General features: G+C 44.8%; 4 protein-coding genes across 5 annotated transcripts; 2 read left to right on the plus strand and 2 right to left on the minus strand.

Annotated features, from left to right (window-relative positions):
• The first annotated feature begins 272 nt into the window (after positions 1 to 272).
• Positions 273 to 7,737, plus strand: COQ5 (coenzyme Q5, methyltransferase). The gene is made up of 7 exons (XM_080392790.1): positions 273 to 967; positions 1,370 to 1,519; positions 2,000 to 2,224; positions 4,867 to 4,973; positions 6,619 to 6,707; positions 6,903 to 7,014; positions 7,132 to 7,737. The coding sequence occupies exons 1-7, from the start codon at positions 814 to 816 to the stop codon at positions 7,231 to 7,233; spliced, it is 939 nt and encodes a 312-aa protein (XP_080248916.1). The 5' UTR covers positions 273 to 813; the 3' UTR covers positions 7,234 to 7,737.
• Positions 7,738 to 8,386: 649 nt separating this feature from the next.
• LOC308066111 (dynein light chain 1, cytoplasmic) lies at positions 8,387 to 10,608 on the minus strand. 2 transcript variants are annotated; one of them, XM_080393039.1, is made up of 3 exons: positions 10,505 to 10,608; positions 9,879 to 10,016; positions 8,387 to 8,781 (listed from the first exon to the last, which is right to left on the minus strand). In XM_080393039.1, exons 2-3 carry the CDS (start codon positions 10,008 to 10,010, stop codon positions 8,644 to 8,646), a joined length of 270 nt encoding a protein of 89 aa, XP_080249165.1. In that variant the 5' UTR covers positions 10,011 to 10,016; positions 10,505 to 10,608; the 3' UTR covers positions 8,387 to 8,643. The 2 variants fall into 2 exon arrangements, with proteins under 2 accessions (XP_080249165.1, XP_080249164.1); XM_080393038.1 differs by lacking the exon at positions 10,505 to 10,608 and adding an exon at positions 10,480 to 10,504.
• A 3,193-nt stretch (positions 10,609 to 13,801) lies between these two features.
• On the minus strand, positions 13,802 to 16,257 carry GATC (glutamyl-tRNA amidotransferase subunit C). Its single transcript, XM_080392972.1, has 4 exons — positions 16,094 to 16,257; positions 15,569 to 15,735; positions 15,051 to 15,154; positions 13,802 to 14,676 (listed from the first exon to the last, which is right to left on the minus strand). The coding sequence occupies exons 1-4, from the start codon at positions 16,220 to 16,222 to the stop codon at positions 14,621 to 14,623; spliced, it is 456 nt and encodes a 151-aa protein (XP_080249098.1). The 5' UTR covers positions 16,223 to 16,257; the 3' UTR covers positions 13,802 to 14,620.
• An 11-nt stretch (positions 16,258 to 16,268) lies between these two features.
• Positions 16,269 to 17,744, plus strand: TRIAP1 (TP53 regulated inhibitor of apoptosis 1). Its single transcript, XM_080393050.1, has 2 exons — positions 16,269 to 16,485; positions 17,097 to 17,744. The coding sequence occupies exons 1-2, from the start codon at positions 16,339 to 16,341 to the stop codon at positions 17,178 to 17,180; spliced, it is 231 nt and encodes a 76-aa protein (XP_080249176.1). The 5' UTR covers positions 16,269 to 16,338; the 3' UTR covers positions 17,181 to 17,744.
• The last annotated feature ends 902 nt before the right edge of the window (positions 17,745 to 18,646 follow it).

Raw genomic sequence — 18,646 nt, forward strand, 5'->3', positions numbered from 1 at the left:
CGCTAGTCAGTCTCAACAGGGAAGGAAGATCTTGGTAAGGGAGACAAGCTCCTACTCGGGAAAGGCAGTTTCTACTCTGATTTCTTAACAGCATGATGTAATCTCTCGTAACAAATGATTAAGTAGCTTCTTTATATCTACAAAGCTGACAGAGTTTCTGGATGATTCAAATAGTGTGATAAACAGGGCAGCTTTTGCAAAAAAATAGCAGAAAAGGCTCCCTAATTTGTACTAATGTTCCTCATGGGAATCGGAGGCAACCTTTGACTCCTCCCCCCAGTCCATCAGAACACACAAGCCAACCCTTCCTCCTGCTCCCCACATAAGAACTTTTAATTTAGTCAGGAAACTGCAAAATTAAAAATCTAAAGAGATTAACAGAAATTGTTTTCAAAACTATTCAAATACATTGTGTGGAGTGTGTTGGGGTTTGGTTTTTTTTGGGTTAGTAAAGAGGTTAGGGAAAATTGTTTGCAAAATTACTCCAATATGCTGTGTGGAGTGTGTTGGGTTGTTGTTGAGTGGGTTTTGGGTTAGTGCTCCCCCCGCTTCCCCAGTCAGGTGTCACCTCAGGTACCCAGGATGGGTCCCGCAGCCGGTGGCGCTGCGATGTTTGGCGACTGTTTCGGGCCAGAGCTTGCCCCTGCCCGAGGCTGCGCCAAGGCCGCTGGCACCGGGGCCGGTAGGGCCTCGCGATAAGCCCGCCCCGCAGAGGGAGCGGGCCCTGAACGCCGCGTTTCTCAGGGCCGGGTCGCGCACCGGGGCCCCGCCGGCGCGGCGGCGGGCGGGCGGCCGAGGTCGTGCTCTTGCAAGATGGCGGCGGCGGGGCTGTGCCCGTGCCGGGCGCTGCTGGCGCGGTGCGGCGGGGCTCTGCGGGTGCTCTGCGGCTCCGTGCGGGGCCTCGCCACCGGCCCGGAGATGCACTTCGGCTTCCAGACCGTGACGGAGGCGGAGAGGAGGGAGAAAAGTGAGGGCGGCGGCGGGGTCCGCTGTGGAGCTGCGGGGCAGGGCGGGCTGGGAGCTAACGGGGCTCCCGGGCAGCCGGCGCGCATCTGCGGTGGGGGTGAAGGGGTGCTGGGGACGTGCTTAGAGCTGGGCCCTTCGCTTGAGACGTTACCGGGTATCTCGGCAAATAGTGTCGGTGTTATACCAGCTCGATTCTTCCCCTCGGGTCCGGAAGGGTTAACGGGAAGAGGCTGTATTTCTCCCAAGAGCCTTTTGTCAGGCTTACTCCTTAGTTAAGTTTTCAGATGGTATTTTTCGGTTCCACCTGGTGATAGACCTCTACGAGGCAATAAAGAACACATTTTACTTCTACAGCAGCATTTTAAAGTAAATTGCATTTCATTCTTATGTCCTTTCTTTGCAGTTAACCAGGTCTTTGACAGTGTGGCCAAGAAATATGATATAATGAATGATTCAATGACTCTAGGGATTCATCGAGTATGGAAGGATATTCTGATGCATAAAATGAACCCTTCCCCAGGAACACTTCTTCTTGATGTTGCTGGAGGAACAGGTAAATAATTTTGGTGAGTTCCACATGACAGTGCCACACTGGTTTTGAACTGTTTGAGTCTACTCAGAATTAAGCTGCCTAGCTTTTGTTTGTTTGGGTTATTTCCCCACCCCCATCCCCCCCACCCCCCCAGTTCCCTGTCTTTAAAACTAGTGAAACAACTACTTGATTTTCACAGAGAAGCATTGAGAACTAACTTCTTTGTGTTTTGTAATATTTTGCTTCAGGGCTCTCAAAGTGTTATGGTACTACCATGATATGTATTGGAAAACTGTTTCCATTTGTAGGGAGTCGTGGACTCTTTGCTTTTACCATGTTCCCTTTATTACACGCACTCTGTCTCTGTACTGTGTGTGTGTGAGTTTATATATATATATATATAAAAAATCAACTCTGTTCGATGTCCAGAGCCTTCTGTTCTGATTTCCTGGAGTCAGTAAACATTACAAAGCATGTGTCTCTCTTTTCAAACAAATGCAGGTGACATTGCCTTTCGTTTTATTAATTATGTTCGCTCTGCACAAGAACGCCAGCTCCAGCAGAAGCTTAAGCACCATCAGAATTTATCATGGCAGGAAATTTCTGAGAGTTACCAGGAAGGCAAATTTAAGCCGCTTGGGGATTCCCAAGTGGTGGTCTGTGACATTAACAAAGAAATGTTAAAAGTTGGGAAGCAGAAAGCACAGCATCTTGGCTACTCTGAAGGTGAGTCATGCACAGTACCATTTCAGTAGCATGCCTGATAGCAAGAAGTTGACATGTGATACCCACAGGTAATCACCACTTCAGGATTACAATATATTACATAGCCATGGTGTATGCTATAGCTGTGTCTGCTTATTTGCCAATGTTGAGTGCCTTTTCCAGTGAGTATGTATGTAGTATGTTGTTCAGGTGTACAATGATCCTCTGGAAGTGTCCATGAGGTCTGATACCCGTCTGTGCTTCAAAACTGGTTAAATAATCTAAACCTGCTGTTTATATCTGTGCTTCCAAATATGATTTTACTAAAGCAGATAATGCAAAAGAGCTTAGCCCTAGAATGATTACACTAAAGATCTCACAATAGGTGTTTTACGAATCAAGGCAGCAAATAAAAAATGCAGTAACTGCGTGATACTGTGAACCTATGAAACTTTCCACAGTTAGAGCATATGCTAATAATGCTCAGAGAAACTGAATTGTATTAAATATTAGTTTGCAGGTCAATGGATTAATTCCTGATATCTAGAATTTGTTGGGGACCACGCCAATCCTGATTGAAAAGCCTGATTTTAAGAAGTAAGACATAGAGAAAGAAGTCCTGCTTGTGGCTCAGCATTTGTATGACAGTTGCTTATCCTTTCTTCATTTATGGATATTTTGCAAATATTTTAGCAATGTAAAGTATACCAGGAGGTTTCCAAACTTTGTTTGCCTGAGTTATTATACGTTAGTTATGCCCTGGGCAGTGTGGATTACAAGATACCCTGCATGTCCTTTCACTGTGCCCTGCTCCCACACCCCCATCAGGGCTTCAGCCTACAAATTGTGTGGGATGAAGGACATACAAAACAGCTCAGTAGGACAAAGGGGCTGAAAAATAAACTGCTGGCATAGGTTCTCTCAGCTGCTCTTACTTCCTGCTGGTGGGTTACCTCAGGCATTGCCTGCCTGCCTCTCCCTTTTCTTTAAAGAACGAACATTGTGAAAGCGTTAGTTCTTCCAGCTCTGGCAGACTGCATGCATCACACTGAGCAGCTTGCAAGCCTGTTCAGAGCTGCTCTTACGCATTGCAGTTTGGGAACACCTGAACTGTACCAACATTGTAAGTATAAAAGCTTTATGACTGTAGCTTAGGACCTGAAATAAAGCTTGATGCTGCCTCCCACCTACTATAAATAAAGCATTTTGTTTAATTGGCTGCACTTTTAAGGTATTTTTGTGAATTACCAAATTCTCAAAATGAGTCTTTTAAGTTTTTTAGATTTCTTCCTCTGTACATCAAAGCTTTAGAGGCCCAGCTGTTGTCTTGTTGCCTGGGTTGCCTTATGCCCCACTGTGCCATAATTCTGATGACTTACTCTTTTTCGCTCCCTTGTTCAGCACATTTCATAATCACTTTTCATGCGATTCCTCCCTGTTGTAATAACCTCGTTTCTGAGCTTGCTTGTCTGAGGTCTAAAATTTGTTTTTCTTAAAATTGTAAGGGGCAGAGTTTCCTTTCAGTATATTCCTATATACATTCACCAACAATGGGGGCTGCGCATGGTAAAAAGAAACGTGCTGATTGTGCATTTTGGCCAGCAGGAGCAGCGGCTGCACTGCACGTGCCCGAGTTCCTCACAGTACTGCAGCCTGACAGCCCCTTTTATGCATCTCCTTACAAACTCCTAGCCTGTGATTTTACTGCAGTGTGTTCTGAAGAACAGTTTTTCAGTTGCTCAAAACCTTTTCTTGACACTCACTTCTCAGGTGTCTTTTCAGACTGTCTAGATTTAAATAACACTGATAATAACTGCTTTAATAATGTTGCATGCTTCTTTTCATACAATACTTTCTACAACTATAAATATGTATATTTTAAAAATTAAATTTGAATGTTGCCTGGGAACAACTGTTGTTTTCTGTTGTGCTTTGCTCTCCTCCACATTGCTTTCTAGCATACTGCCTTTGAAACTGATCTCTGTTGCAGAAGACTTCTGTGGGGGGTTTTTTGTTAGGTTTTCTTGTTTTGCATTTGAGTCACCAAAACCAGTGACTTTAAGAACTATTAATTCTAAATTGAGCAGTTTTATTTTTTGGTACCAATAACCTGGACGTCCATACTCCACAGACAGATATGGCCTTGCCACAGCTGCAGCAAGGTCACGTACTGATAGTGCTGAATGGAGGGAGTGTGGCTTTTCATGTTTCTCAGTCTATGGAAGCTTTTTAGCAAAATGTTTTAGGTGGTTTGGCCATTGTTGCATGGCAAGACATTAATCATGGTTTATAGTTATTCTTTGAGCACACATTCTCTTTTTGCAAGTTTGCTACAAACGGCAGCCAGTTTCTTTCCACTACAATGCAAGATTTGAGAGAAATCTTTTTGGCGGACTAAGGCACTGTGAGCACAATATGCATAAGAATGTTTTGGCTGATCTGCAGAATTTTGGCTTGAAAAGATGGCTGGGTAGTGTAGAGCCTTGAAAGGTTTGAGTCTGTGAGTATAGACTAAGGTGTCTTTCCTCCAACAAAACTGTGAAATAGAAGTATTAGTTTTAAATACCAGGGGGTTTAATAATAATTTCCTTCTGGAATAGATAAGTTCTAGTCTTCCTGGAGGAGTCTTGAGTTCAATACTGTGTCCTTGGCTTTTACTACAGGCTTGTCCTGGGTACTTGGGAATGCTGAAGAGTTGCCCTTTGATGATGATAAGTTTGATGTTTACACAATTGCTTTTGGAATCCGAAATGTAACTCGTATTGATTTGGTAAGTTGCTGTAGTATATCCTGATGTGGGGTCCTTATGATTCATCTGTGGGTTTTTTATGCTAGCAGAGGAGGCAAAGGAGGAACTCCTTTGGATAAAGGAACATTGTTGTCTAGTGAAATGTTTAAATTAAGTGGCATGTAGTGTGCAAATTGTTTGAATGAAGAATGCTATTAAATGCCCCACCTGTGTAATAAAAAGTTAGATTTATACTAGTTGCACCCAATCCTTCCAGCTTGGCAAGCCACACAGTCTCTTCTTAAGGCAAAAAGGGCTGAATGCTACAGTCATTTACCACTTCCTCCTAACCTATGATATGGCTGGATCTACACATGCACAGTGCAGTCAGTCTGCATGTTTCAAATCTTCCTGAAGCATTTGATCTATATCCCACCCACAGTGTGTCCTGCACTTTCTGCCCCATTCGGTTTCCCTGCCTGAACCAGCTGAGCTTCCAGGGCACAGAGGGGGAAGTAGCTGGCTGCCGCCACCACTGCCATTGACCTAACCTGTTCAGCCCACTTCTGCTCAGTGTCTTTACACTGGCTGGTAGTAGAGTTTCCCATGAAGAACAAGTATGATTTTAATTAGGGTAGGTAGTACCCTTTGTTCTAAACAATATACATCCTTTGAGAATGACTAGCTGTCGTGGGGGTGACGGTAGGTTAGATCACCTGCCTAGCTGGACTAGTTGTCTTGTGTTTTGGAGGAGTGTGTTACAACCTGGGCAATGATTCTTCTGTGGAAGGTGTAGCGTTTGGATCCAAACCACCTTGAACTGTATGCACAGTGCTTCACCTGCACCCTTCCAAAGCACATCTTGCCTTTATGGATAAAGCGGTCTGGTAGCATAGCTCCCTGGAGACGGGTACAAAACACATCCAAGCTTCGAGTTCTTTTGCAAAGCTCCCATCATGTATGTGTGCTGTTTGTATTTTATCCCTTAGAAACATGACAGTTGAAACCAAGCAGATGTATAACCTGCAGAGGTTCTTGAGTACCACTCTCCTGTGCTCTTGTATAAAAGAACATACAGTTGTAAATAGACTTTTGTCTTTGTTCTTCTTAGGTGTTTTATTTTGGATATAGGATGGAATTCTCAAAGTAGGCAAAGGTTTTCTTCTTTCCTTTCCTTCCCCCCATTCTCACACATAGCTCATCCAAAATCCAGTATCACTTCTTTGATCCTTTGGGTGTGCCTCGCAGTTGAGTAAAATCTTTTCTTTTGATTAAAAAACCAAAATCTATCATGCCCTCTTTCATTTTCAGCTTCTTGTAGCTGAGTCACCCTCTCCCTTTTAGGTTTGGTCTGTAATTACGAGCACTTTGCTGGCAAACATTCATCAACTGAGAGCAGGGAAAAAGAAGAAAAATTGCAAACATGACATCATAGTTTCAACACAAAGCCTGGTGTAAATCTATTTATGTAACAGCAAGAGTGTTTGTGGTTTGGTTTTGTTGTTTGTTTCGGGGTGGGGGGGTGGGTTATACCTGTCTTGGGGTGCTTCACGAGTAAATATTGGAGATTGCTAGTCAGGATTCTCTTTACTCCCTCCCCTTGGTTTACCACTGAGTTGCCATCACATGGCATAATAGGCAGATGCTGGTCTACAGGAACAAACTTACCATATCTGCTTTGTCTCAGGCACTTCAGGAGGCCTATCGTGTGCTGAAACCAGGAGGAAGGTTTCTCTGCCTTGAGTTTAGTCATGTCAGCAGCCCTCTTCTTTCCAGGTAGGAACATGGTGACATTATGGCCATGTCACAAGGCCAGAATGAGAGACGGAGACACTTTGAGGCCACCTCATTGTACACTTGTAAAATCAGATACAGACTCCACAGAGTAGTGGTACAGGGATCAATTTGTGTTGGAGAGGGTCCGTTTTCAACTTGTTGGTATTAATCTGCCTTTGCTGTCTGTCTGTGCAGGCTCTACGATCTGTACAGTTTCCAGGTTATCCCTGTTCTGGGTGAGGTTATTGCTGGTGACTGGAAATCTTACCAATATCTTGTGGAGAGCATCCGTCGTTTCCCACCTCAGGTAAGACAGTATTTCTCTGAATTTGCTCACACACAAAACAGGGTTCCAGCATAATCTCACAGGCAGCTGGCTTATAAGCCTTCGGGTTGTTCTAATTATGGAACTATTACTTTTCAGGAGGAGCTGAAGGCAATGATAGAAGATGCAGGCTTTTTAAAAGTGGATTATCAGAATTTAAACTCTGGCATTGTTGCCATTCACTCAGGTTTCAAACTGTGAGTCTACTGTGTAGCAAAACAAAGGAAGTGGAATTTTCCTGAGGAATATGAAAGCTGTGGCATTTTAACACTATCAAGACTGAAGAGGAGTTTTAAGAACTTGTGCAACAGACCCAGAAGGTCAGACCCAGAGGAACATCAGCTGCCTTGCCCTGCCCCCGCCCCAAGAAACCTCTGGCTGAAGTGATTCGTGTGGTGTTTCTTACACTTGCATTTCTCTTCAAGTGCAATGTAAAGCATGCGGCCAAAACTGAGCAATCATTACAAACAAAGCAACTTCCTTTACCCGTGGTATAGTTACAGAAGTAGACTGACTAGTCTTTAAATAAGATGCCTCCTTTTTTTGACTAAGCTTCAAGGAGGATATCATACCAGTGAGAAGTAACTTGGATTTTTAAATCTTTATTAAGCTGTCATGTGGACTTAAGGGAATTTTTCCCATGATTCCTTTATTTCTTTCAAAGGCAAATGGAAGGCTTGTGAAATAAACCAGCTCTGCATCAACCTTTTCCACTTAAGTAAATATTTTAAGCTTTGTAAGATTTCCTTTTTAAGAAAGGAATCTTTTTCTGAAGAATGACCATATAAAAATATTCTGGAGTGAGATGTTTTCACCTCCATATGAAATCTGTCAGTACTAGATGCATAATGTCTAAGGAAAAATACTGTGCGTTTCCTTCTGTTCTTTAAACTGTTGAAGAACAGATGCTTCTGTAGCAGTATACAGGGATAGAGTGGGAAAAAAAAATCTAGAGAAGGTAAACTTACATCCCAAAGCGACAGCTGTGAAATGAACTAGTAAGAAAGTTTCTCTCTCCTGAAAAATCGAGAGATGAAAAGACTATTGCTTTTAGCTTACCAATTCACTTGAAATCAGAAAAGCAACACCATGTATCTAAACTCCAGAGTTTGCACTAGAGATTGTGTACCTACTGAAAATATGCTTATCAAGAACTGAAAAACATTCTTTTCTCTCAAGGAAAGCTGCTGGTCTCAGTTACAGTTCTCAGTCTCTATGATGTACTCATAGATTAGCTCAGGCTTCAGCTGCTGTTGTGGTGCAGGGGTGGAATGGAGGTGGTGGGGATGTTCCTCCTTCATTCACAGTGGAATAAAGAGGGTAATGCAAGCACTTAGAAAGCAGAAAGGGAGAGTAAACAAAGGATCCAAAGTTTTATTAGCAAAGAAGCGATCTTTTGAAAGAAAATAAATACAAGGAAGACATTTTAACCTTTTTTTATAACCAAAATTAAAATACCAGCTGCTACAGCAAAATCCCTGACCGTTAACAATACAACAAAAGGCCTGAAGATCAAGGTCTGTTTCCTCAGGAAGGCTGAAGGTAGGAGGCTGCTTGGAGTTAGTGTGCAGTCCTGTAACCAGGTGCAAGTTTCAGTAACAGTTCATGGTTCTAACCAGACTTGAAAAGAAGAATAGCAACTTGGCCGAGGTAGAAGTAGATGAAGTGCTTGGTCTCATGAGTCACATAGCTGCCGAAGTTCCTTCCCACAATGCAGTGCCAAGTGGGATTGTATTTCTTGTCAAATTCCTACAGAAAAGAGAACTAGAAACTCAGTATTTTCTTGAGAATTGTACTAATATTGTCTACAAGGTTTTTTTCCCAGTGATATGTCACTTGTTAACAAGTATCATTTTTGGAAGAAGGTAATTAAGGAGCAGCATATGCTCGTAAGAGCAAGGATCATCTGTCACTGTATAACTCATCTGCTGCTTAGTCAGACAAAAAAAAAAAAAAAGTGCTTCCGAACTGAGGAGGAATAAGCTTAAAACATATGTTTCCCCAAAAGTGACACCATGATCTCAAACAGAAACTTTTAAGAACTTCACTGCTTGTTCCAGATCTCTACAGATGAAGCCATTATATTGGGTTCATTAGCGGTTTTAAACAAGGACATTGAGAGGACTCTTGATGGAAAATTCTCTGCTACATCTTTGGTACTAGGTCATGAGACCACATTCTTCCTACACGCTGTAGGCAGAAGCCTGCTATGACTTCCAAGTAAACACACGTGTACAAGTCTACTAGGAGTAAAATGGTGCAGTCGGTGATTACATACAGTATCAAACAGCAGTCAGCTGGAGACTTTTTGTGAGAGCATGCAAGAGTTTGTGTTCTGCTCAACCAAACCCTTCAACTACCTACTTGCAGCTCAACCAGCCTACCGCTAGAAGTCGAGAGAAAATCTGAGAGCCTGGAAGCTATGAACTTTCTGTTCTGTGTTAGCAGGGACAGTTGGCCTTACAGGTGGGGTGGGGGAAAGCCACTTAGGACAAGATCAGCAACCTGCCACTTGTCACATAGTCTCCATAGAGCCCCTGTGTTTTGTACCAGCTCAACAGTCCCAGGGACAGTCAGCTGCTGCTCTCTGTTCACCTGGACAACGGCACAGGGGCAGAAAAGGCTAAAGGAGAAGGTGCTGCAAGAAAAACAACTGAAGGACCTGGAAAAGCCCACTTAAAGGGTGGGGGAAAGAACATAAGGACACCAGCCTACAGACAAAATCCAACTTGAGTAGCTAGTGCCTCTAGAACTTGTTTCTCTAGAGCTACTCGCCCAGCAGCATTCTCCCTGCTTCATTTTTCATGTGCATAGATTTCAGGAGGACATTATGAGCAAAGATTTACCTTCTTTATGTGAGCCGCAATGTCCTTCTCGATGTTGTACTTCTCTAAGGCCTGAGTAGCACACTCCACGGAGTCCTGCTGCATCTCTTCGGACATGTCCGCATTCTTGATCACCGCCTTCCGATCGCTCATGGTTGCCTGCAGGGAGCGAAGCAGAGGGGAGCCCCGAGCTGCAGGCGTGGCCGCCCGCCGGCAGCACCCGCGGCCGTGGGGCACCGCTGCCGGCTGGCTCGGAGGCCCCGGCACAGCCCGCCCGCGCCCGGGGCCAGAGGCGCGGTACCGCCCGGGCCGGGCCGCCCGCACCGCGCTGCCTCCCGCACCGCGCTGCAGCCCCGCCAGGGCGCCCGCAGGCCCCGCCGCCCGCCTGGCCCCCACGGCCATCTCCCCGCGCCGGGGCGGCGACCGAAGTCCGGCGCCCCCCACCAAGAAACCGGGCCCCGCGCGGAAGGCTCCCGGCTGCAGTCCTCCAGGACGCGGTGGAGCTACCGGTACACCCACCGCACCGGGCGCCGCAGGGTGCCCGGACACCAGGATGGCTGAGGCATGACGGCCCGCGCAGCCCTTGGCTCCGGTCGTGCTCGGGAGTCGCCGCCGCCCTCACCCTCCACACCCCGTCGTCCCCTCACCGTTCGGCGGGTGCTGTGGGACCGGCCCTGTACCAAGCGGAGTCTAGTCAGTGCGCGCCGCGCCCGCCTCCGAGCGCCCGAGCCCCGCCCCCTCCGCACCGGCCGCCAGCCATTGGCCGACACCGCTGGCTGCGCCGGGCGTTCATTGGCCACGGTCCGGCAACTCTCTTAGGGTTTTACCCTTGCGTTTTCTTTCAGACCGGCATGCTTCGCGCCCGCGTCCGTTCCCATGGCAACGGGCGGCCTCGTGGGCGCGGTGCGGTGTGGTGCGGTGCGGTGGAGCACACCCTGCGCGTCCGATGCGGCCTGTGCTGCTGGGCTGTTAACGTGGGCCCTTGCCTCCGTGCTACTCGTCTGCCATCATCTATAGTGATCCCAGGCAAAAATCCCATGTTCCTTCCAGTACACTTGGTCTTCTGGTGCGTTTTGGTGTGTCCACCTGTTTCTGTACCTTTCTGTAGATGATACATGGGGCCCGAAGACAATTCTATACCTCACCCCAACCCTTATCACAGAGACACCGAATTTTACCTGGTGATCTCTGCAGCAGGCCCTTGTTTCTCCATGAACTGGGGTCGTTTTTTCCGTAAGATGCCCTTTACTACAGGGAAAGCCCATCTTTCCTATACACGTGTCTGTTTTCAGTTTGTCTTTCAGATTAGAGCGACCTCTAATAGATATCTTTTACCCATGTTTACCAAGTATTATCAAGTCAGCTCTAAATGTTGTCCCTTTAGTGAACTGAATCCATCAGACTTCTTAAGTGTCATTTAAGGCATCTTTTCCAGACCTCACTAGTTCTGCAACTCACCTTTTTTTATTTTTTACCTTTTTTGTTTGTTTGTTTAGGGGTATTGGTTGTTGGGGATTTTTGGTTTGTTTATTTATTTTTTTATTTAATTAAGCAAGATGGTTTGGGAGATCCCCAGTGCTCTCTTTTGTTTGTTTCACTCCCCCTGGGGCACATTCTGCTTATAATTTTGTCAGCAGCTAGAAAATTCTTGTTGAATTTTCCATAGCTGGTGATCTGTTAATCACAGGACTCTGAACAATGTCTATAGCAAACAGTAAAGGATGACTTAAAAGAAGTTTTCAAATACTGCTTGGTGGGACAGTCATTTCCTTGTAGAAATAAAAATCTCGAGAGCAGTCATCCATCTCACCTGAAATACAAATATTTTCCATGTATGTACAGTATAGTTACCTGCTCAGTGTCATTCATAGCAAAAGCAGCAGAACAGCACGCAACCTTTTGCTTTTGCAAGTTCTGAGGCAACCCCAGAAGAATATACCAGCCCCAAATTATTAAAACTGGATAATATAGTACTTTTGTCACTCTGGAATATCTCAGAAATAACTTTGGACTTTAGCTCCCAGGTTTTTAGCATTCCAGTTAGAAGAGATGGAATTCACAGCTTTGCTTTCTGTCTTGCCATCAGGAGCATGTGTTAGTGAGAGATCTGAAAGTTGTGAAATTAAGGGAATTTATCGGGTTTAATGCAGCAGATGAAAGGGCATAAGAGACCTTGTGTGCTAGAAACTTGAAGAAGCTTCTAATAGTCTCGGGGCCACAGTAAGCAATTAATTTACAGAACTGTGTTTAGTATCTGCAGCGCTAGCAATGGTTCTTTGAGTACTAGACAGGTTTGTGCTGACAAAAGTGAACAATTTAGCAATCTTCCCAGTGCTTGCAATGAACTTCAGAAACACCCATGAATCTCTGAGGAGGTGGCTGTGTTTGGTAGCTGCAGGCAAATTTCTATGCATTTATTAAGAAATGGTTAGCTGAAGAAACAGATGTGATGACGACTGCAGGAAATGTCAGTGTGGGTGAGATACACGTTGTTAATGAGAAGCATTAAAGCCTGAGATACATGGCTTTAAAGAGAAACATTAGGGCCTTACTTGTTAATCAAGAATATAAAAGTATAGTTTCCCCCAGGACAGAGCTGCAGGGGAAGGCAGAACAAATAAATACACATAAGAGATGATAGCTGGAGTAGGGGAGGTGCCAAAAAAATTGGGTAATGGATAAGACGTACCATGAGATTCCTTTTGCGGATGGAGATTAGATTGTAAGCACTTTTCAGCTGAGGCCTTTTTTTGCTCTGTGTGGCATACCATATCACTACATCTAAGAGATTCTTCCTGGAGCTCCTAGTTACTATCAAAACATGAAATAATCCTTCTTAGCAACAAACCAACTTTCATTTACTTTGTTCCATAAAACTGAAAAAATAACCACCTTGAAATTTTCTTTGTAAACCTGGAATCTATATGTTAGGGCTTCTAATCCAATTTTATATGTTACAGATCTACATAGTAGAGGAAAAACCTTAGCACCTGTAAGTCAAGTTATCTCCACAGTCTCCAGGGAAACTAGATACATTTAATCATCTCAGAATCCGACCTCCTTTTGTTGGTTTTTATTTTTTTCTTTTTGCCATATCTATTAACCACTGAGAAAAGATTAGTTATTTCAAAATACATATTATGTTTGCCTACTGTAGTTACCAGGAACTTAACAGGTAGCAATTTTATTACATGAGTCCTTAACTGTATTTATTCACTTGCCAGGGTTTATAAATTCCATTGTGGCAGAACACTGTGAAGATCTGACCCAGATCTAGACCCACTTATGCATCAAGGTCCTGCAGTGAAAGCAGGTGAACCAGCCCCACGAAGGGCATCTCATCCCCACCTCAGGGTGCAGCTGAGGCCTGGTGGCTTTGAACCATTCTGCGGGGCACAGCACCCACTGCATTAGACACGCTGAGGGCAGGCTGAGGCACTAACGTATTTTGCCCCATAGGCAGCTCATCTGTCCTTTGCCAGGGTTTCTGTTTTGGTGGTTGCAGGTATCTGAGTCAGGGCTATAATACCCTTATTAGCAGCGAGGTTGCAACAAACCCCTTCATTAAGGAAATGTCTATTTTCCAATTTAAATGCAGTTTGGGCTGCAGGGAATGAGCATCAGGCAGTCTGTTCTCTCACTGGGTTGTGTGGGTAAGGGAGTAGCAGCAAACTGGCAGTATTAAGATTATCCTGTGCTGCACTGGGAATGTGGAATCATCTTTGTCCAAATTGTTGGTTTGGTTGTTGCTTTTAAATAGTTACTTGATGATGTATTGGGTTGGAAGCTCCTGCAGCCATGCAGTTCACTCTCAAATTCCTCTTCCTTTTTCTATGTAAATAACATCGTCCCCATTCTTGCTGATGGTTAGAGGCTGCCAAAATGGACAGAACAAGTGGGGATTTCTCAAACGAGCAATTCACTGTGCCAACAGAACAAAAATGCCAAGTTAAAAAACAATTACATTCTTTATTTACAAGCTTAGCCATACAAGATGTTTTAAAACAACTGCAGTACTTTCTTTGAAATGGCAAAATGGTTTAATTAAAAAAATAATTGCTGGTGCTACTACAGATACACAGCTGGTGGACAGAAATACTTACTGCAAAGATTTTTTTATTTTAAAGTAGCCATTTCTATGCTTGAAAGGTACTTTCTCAAATTCTGTACAACTCCAGGTATTTAATTTATAAGACTAAAAACACAAAGTGGGAAATGGAAGGTAACCCAGAGAGACATGGAACACCAGAGGTGAAATGGAAATACCCAGTAGAAGCAAAATATTTTACTGAGTCATCTTTTCAAAGTGCCTTTTCTTCCATAATGAAAATCTGATTTCTGTCCATACGTCACAGAGATACTCAGCAATGTTGTCAACAACTCCTCCATACCAATACAGCCTTCCAACCTCTCATTTTGCCGGCAAACTTGTTGAGGAAAAATATATTGTTCTGGATTTTTAAATCATTACTTTTTAATGCTCTTTGAAGTCTTTAAGCCTTTCAGTATATTAAAGAATAAGATCAAATTCACTTTACTAAATAAAAGCACTAAGGTCATTTGTCATGCTGCCTTCCAGCTTCATAAACATTGAATATTCCAGTAGTGCTGCCAAACTTTTTACACCTTCCTTCTTCTGTAAATTGTCTTGCAAGTGCTCTTCTTTTGATGAAAATACATACCAGGATACTTCAGCTGTGACTGTGCAAAACTTTGTTTACCCAAATAAAATACTCAAACGGTGTTTAGGTTCCGGGCTTTTGCTAAGAGCCCTGCAGAAAAGTATCTCGTTCTTCTAGCTTTGGTAAAGGGATGTTACCTGACAGAAAACAGGAACAAAGTTGTGTGAGACCATCTGTAAGTCACCTTCTAGGTAGTATACCTTAGCACTAAAGTGCTTTTCCAGTTTGTTCTATGTACAAGCAGTTTACAATTCCTGAGGAAGTAACGAAAGTAAGGTCCATCTCACTTCCTGTAAATAACTGCTCGACATATAGTAACTTTAGAGTAAAATTAGCTTCTGCACTGCTTTTGGACCAATAGATTGCAAACTGTTTTATACAGATGGCTACAGTTATTTATTTTAGTACTTATTACGAACTAGTATTTCTGAAAGTAAATGCAGCTATGGTGGGTTATATTCCTCAGGTTAATTCAAACAAGATTAAGAGGTTTTTGTAAGCAAGACAATACCTGGTGGGGCTACAAAATATTCCTCTACTTTCTCTCTGGCGTTTTTCAGCAGCTCTTTCGTGCAGTTGCCTTCTGTAACGTCATCTTCTCTGAGATACAGACACCTAAAAACAAAGATTACTAGCCTGTCTTTAAGCTATTCTATGAATACGAAGTAGGAATTCTGGCTTATCTCTAAATGTAGTTTTGGTCTTACGTAAGCAGTAAGACAAGTATTGGAACATCTCAAAGTGACTAAGAATGCCACTGATGTATTTGGGGAGCAGTGTGTGCGGTTCATTCCTGATAAGTAAGACACAGAGAGGAACCGGGAATTCATCTTTGCTGCGCTTAACACAGAAACAGAAAGCGCATGGATGCCAATGGCATCTTCCTTTCACGCAATGTCATGGTAAGACTTTTCCGTAAGCAAAGGAACCAAACACATAACCAGGGTGACACCCTGGGGAAAGAGAAAGTTATAAAAGCAAATAGTTTGATACATTAACAGTTAAAAGGAGGCTGCTGTCATTCATTACCTGTCCTCCAAGACCGTATCCATCGGCTCTACGCCATCTGTGTTTACTTCCTGAAGCTGATCAGCAAACTGGATCGCCTTCTGCAGCCGCTCCACACCCTCCGAATCACGGAAATCAACCAAGGCCAGGTGTTCCAAATGATCCAGCACTTCCAGCATCACTTTTTGCTGTACAAAGAACAAACATGAACAAAAAAAAAACAAAGGTGAGCAAGTCCAATGTACTACTACTTTCCTTTTTTTTCCCCTGAAAACTTGTTAGGTGGCAAACCCCCGAGTTTCCATCCGCTGGGACACGCCGATATCCAGTACGTTCGCGGACCGTTAACTTTACTCCAACTCGTACTTTCTCCCCTCCCAGCCCCGCACCTGGCGAAGGGCCAGCCGGAGCTGCCACTCGCTGCGGACCCCAGCGCGGGGCAGCGGCCGGCGGGAGGGTGTGTGCGACCGGCGGGAGGGGTGGCGGACCGGCAGGGGCCCGCAGCCACCCCTCGCCCCCCGCGTTCTGCCCCGGGCGCTGCCCTACCTGCGGGGGCGGCCGCTGCTCGCCGGGCTGCCAGGCCGGGTGCGGCGGCACCTGCAGGGCCCGGGCGGGAGGGGCCCGGACCCAAGCCCGGGCGGAGCCCGAGACCGAGCGGAGCCAGCAGCCCAGCATCGCGCGCTACCGGCGGCGCCCTGCGACATCACTTCACCGCGCCGGAAGTACGTCAGAGCGGCGGCGCGGCCGGCCCGGCGCGGTGACAGGGCGCGGGCGGGCGCTTGGCCGCCGCGATGAACAGCGTGGGCGAGGCTTGCACCGAGCTGAAGCGCGAGTACGACCAGTGCTTCAACCGCTGGTTCGCCGAGAAGTTCCTCAAGGGCGAGAGCGCCGGGGACCCCTGCGGGCAGCTCTTCAAGCGGTACCAGCTCTGCGTGCAGGTGCGTGCGGCGCTGGAGCCTGCCTGCTCCCCTGCCTGCACCCTTGCCCCCCTGCCTGACCCCCTGCCTCCCTGCTTGCTCCTCTGCTTCCCTCCCTGCTCTCCCCCCTGCCTGCCTCCATGCCCCCTGCCCTGTTTGTCGGCACAGATGTGGTGCACAAGTACCCCCACGCTGCTCTGTGTTTTAGCTGTTCACTTTCCACCCCAAGCGTTATTCCGCTGGACATGTTCTGCTTACGATGCTCCTGGCAGCCCCAAGACTAGCTGCTGCCCACAGCTGCGCACCCCACTGCACTGCTCTGGACTTTCTCTTGCCTTCAGTTTCTGTCAGTCATGGCATATAATATTTTACAGGTGTATTTTTCTCATTAATGTAACTTGTTAATTAAGCCTGCTGGTTTAGAGGCTGTAACACGTTTATGTGATGGGATCCAAATTGTAGTTTGGCATGAGTTCTCAGTGCCTACTTGAGCGTCTCTAGTACTGAAGCTTTATCCAAACCAGTCTTAAGACTATGTTTTCTAGATCATGTTTTGTAACAAAGACTATATTGCTTAGCACTATAAAGATGTCTCAAGTTTAATGTTTTGGATTTGTTGTTCTTTTTTTCAGAAAGCGATCAAGGAAAAGGATATACCCATTGAAGGCCTGGAGTTCATGGGTCCAAGCAAAGGAAAAACTGAAAACTCCTCTTGACCTCAGCTGTATGGGTGGGGTCACTAATATGAGCTTTTGGACTAAACAACATCACCAGGCATACAACTAGACACAGCCTGGATAAGACCTTTGTTAAGCTGCTTTCTAGGAAGTCAGGAATCTGCTTATAAAAACAGCCACACACACACACACAAAAAAAAGACTGGATCTTGTGGTAACTATTGCCTCCTTTTCAGTGAATTATGGTGGTGGTTCAGCATCTAACAGCGTGAAAAGCTGTTTGAACTAACTTCCTACTTAATGTACTCTATAGTGAGAATGTTTATTAGAGCAGGCTGAAATAGTAGTTGCTTTGTGACTGATTTCTCTTGCTTATTTATATAACACTTGAAAGTGTTTAAAAATTCTATGAAGGTTGATTCACTTTGTCTTCTCTCTATGCTGCTGAATTCTGGTGAAAGAAGGTTGTTTCATATGATCCTGAATGCTGAGGGGCTAAAACATTGTTTTGTATCAGCAACAGAGATGGTATAAAATCACTTCTATTGGACCTGCAGTAACTTAGCTAAAATAAATATAACCAAGTTATATTCTGTTCAAGTAGGTAACTGTCCAGTAGAATCTGATTGTGACCTCTAGGAAGGACCAAGGTGGCCTGTAAGAGAAGCTGAAGAGGACACTTTTAACACAGAGGCTACTTCTTCAGCCTTTTCTGAGGTTCTAAAACAATCCTGAAGCTGAATTCTGTCCTTTAGCATTATGTGTTCCTGCAATACAACTGCAGTGCAGCCCTGGCTATCCTTTTCCACGCTAACACAAAGCTCCAGGCTGGCCACTATTACTATTTCTTGCTTGGTGTAGTTAAAGTGTGTGTTGAATGAGGGAAACATTGGGTTGAAGCTTGACAGGTGATAATGTTGGAGTCCCTGGCTGAGGCTTGTGAATCAAACCTGCTCACCAAGCTGCTCCTGAACTGTGTGTAGTTTACACCTAGGAAAGTAATCAAAAGTTATTTGTGCTGGCTTGTAAACTGTAGAACTGCTTGCAGCAACTAGAAAAGGGTGTTTGGAATAGAAGGAAGGGATCAGGATCCATCCCATCCAGTGGCCCTGTGAGCATTGTGGCAGGGGAGGAGGTTTCCATTGATCCTTATACAGGAATGGGGAAAAGCTGTCCCCTCTCATTACACCAACACAGGTGAAAGTAAAAAATATGGCCTGGGGACAAAAGAGAAGTCAACTGCCTAATTCTCCTAAAATTACAGTGAGGGGGGGGGGGGGAAAAGTGAGCTTCACTTTCTTAGCTTTTAAGAGCTACCTGAAGGGTAACTCAGAGGTTTTACTTCTTCAAAAAACAAACAACAAAAAAAGGTGCAATTCTCAAACGTAATAGCTCGCTTGTCTGCACGACAGCCCCTTGGTAATGACACCAGACAGAGAGTAGCTAATTAGGGGTTAATAGAAAATTGCATTCATGACTTAACAAATATTGCAATAGCTGATTAT

This window comes from Falco punctatus, assembly GCF_963210335.1.
Source record: "Falco punctatus genome assembly, chromosome: 1".
Classification (NCBI taxonomy): domain Eukaryota; kingdom Metazoa; phylum Chordata; class Aves; order Falconiformes; family Falconidae; genus Falco; species Falco punctatus.

What these genes read in the sequence shown, in the direction of transcription:
- COQ5 (XM_080392790.1), top strand. Translation starts at nt 814, where the DNA reads ATGGCGGCGGCGGGGCTGTGCCCGTGCCGGGCGCTGCTGGCGCGGTGC. An exon ending in AGCAGCCCTCTTCTTTCCAG is followed by an intron (nt 6,708 to 6,902) that starts GTAGGAACATGG and finishes CTGTCTGTGCAG; the next exon opens with GCTCTACGATCTGTACAGTT. An exon ending in TCCGTCGTTTCCCACCTCAG is followed by an intron (nt 7,015 to 7,131) that starts GTAAGACAGTAT and finishes ATTACTTTTCAG; the next exon opens with GAGGAGCTGAAGGCAATGAT.
- LOC308066111 (XM_080393039.1), bottom strand. Translation starts at nt 10,010, where the DNA reads ATGAGCGATCGGAAGGCGGTGATCAAGAATGCGGACATGTCCGAAGAG. An exon ending in TTGCGGCTCACATAAAGAAG is followed by an intron (nt 8,782 to 9,878) that starts GTAAATCTTTGC and finishes TCTTTTCTGTAG; the next exon opens with GAATTTGACAAGAAATACAA.
- GATC (XM_080392972.1), bottom strand. Translation starts at nt 16,222, where the DNA reads ATGCTGGGCTGCTGGCTCCGCTCGGTCTCGGGCTCCGCCCGGGCTTGG. An exon ending in AGCAGCGGCCGCCCCCGCAG is followed by an intron (nt 15,736 to 16,093) that starts GTAGGGCAGCGC and finishes TTCTTTGTACAG; the next exon opens with CAAAAAGTGATGCTGGAAGT. An exon ending in ATATTTTGTAGCCCCACCAG is followed by an intron (nt 14,677 to 15,050) that starts GTATTGTCTTGC and finishes GTTTTCTGTCAG; the next exon opens with GTAACATCCCTTTACCAAAG.
- TRIAP1 (XM_080393050.1), top strand. Translation starts at nt 16,339, where the DNA reads ATGAACAGCGTGGGCGAGGCTTGCACCGAGCTGAAGCGCGAGTACGAC. An exon ending in GGTACCAGCTCTGCGTGCAG is followed by an intron (nt 16,486 to 17,096) that starts GTGCGTGCGGCG and finishes TCTTTTTTTCAG; the next exon opens with AAAGCGATCAAGGAAAAGGA.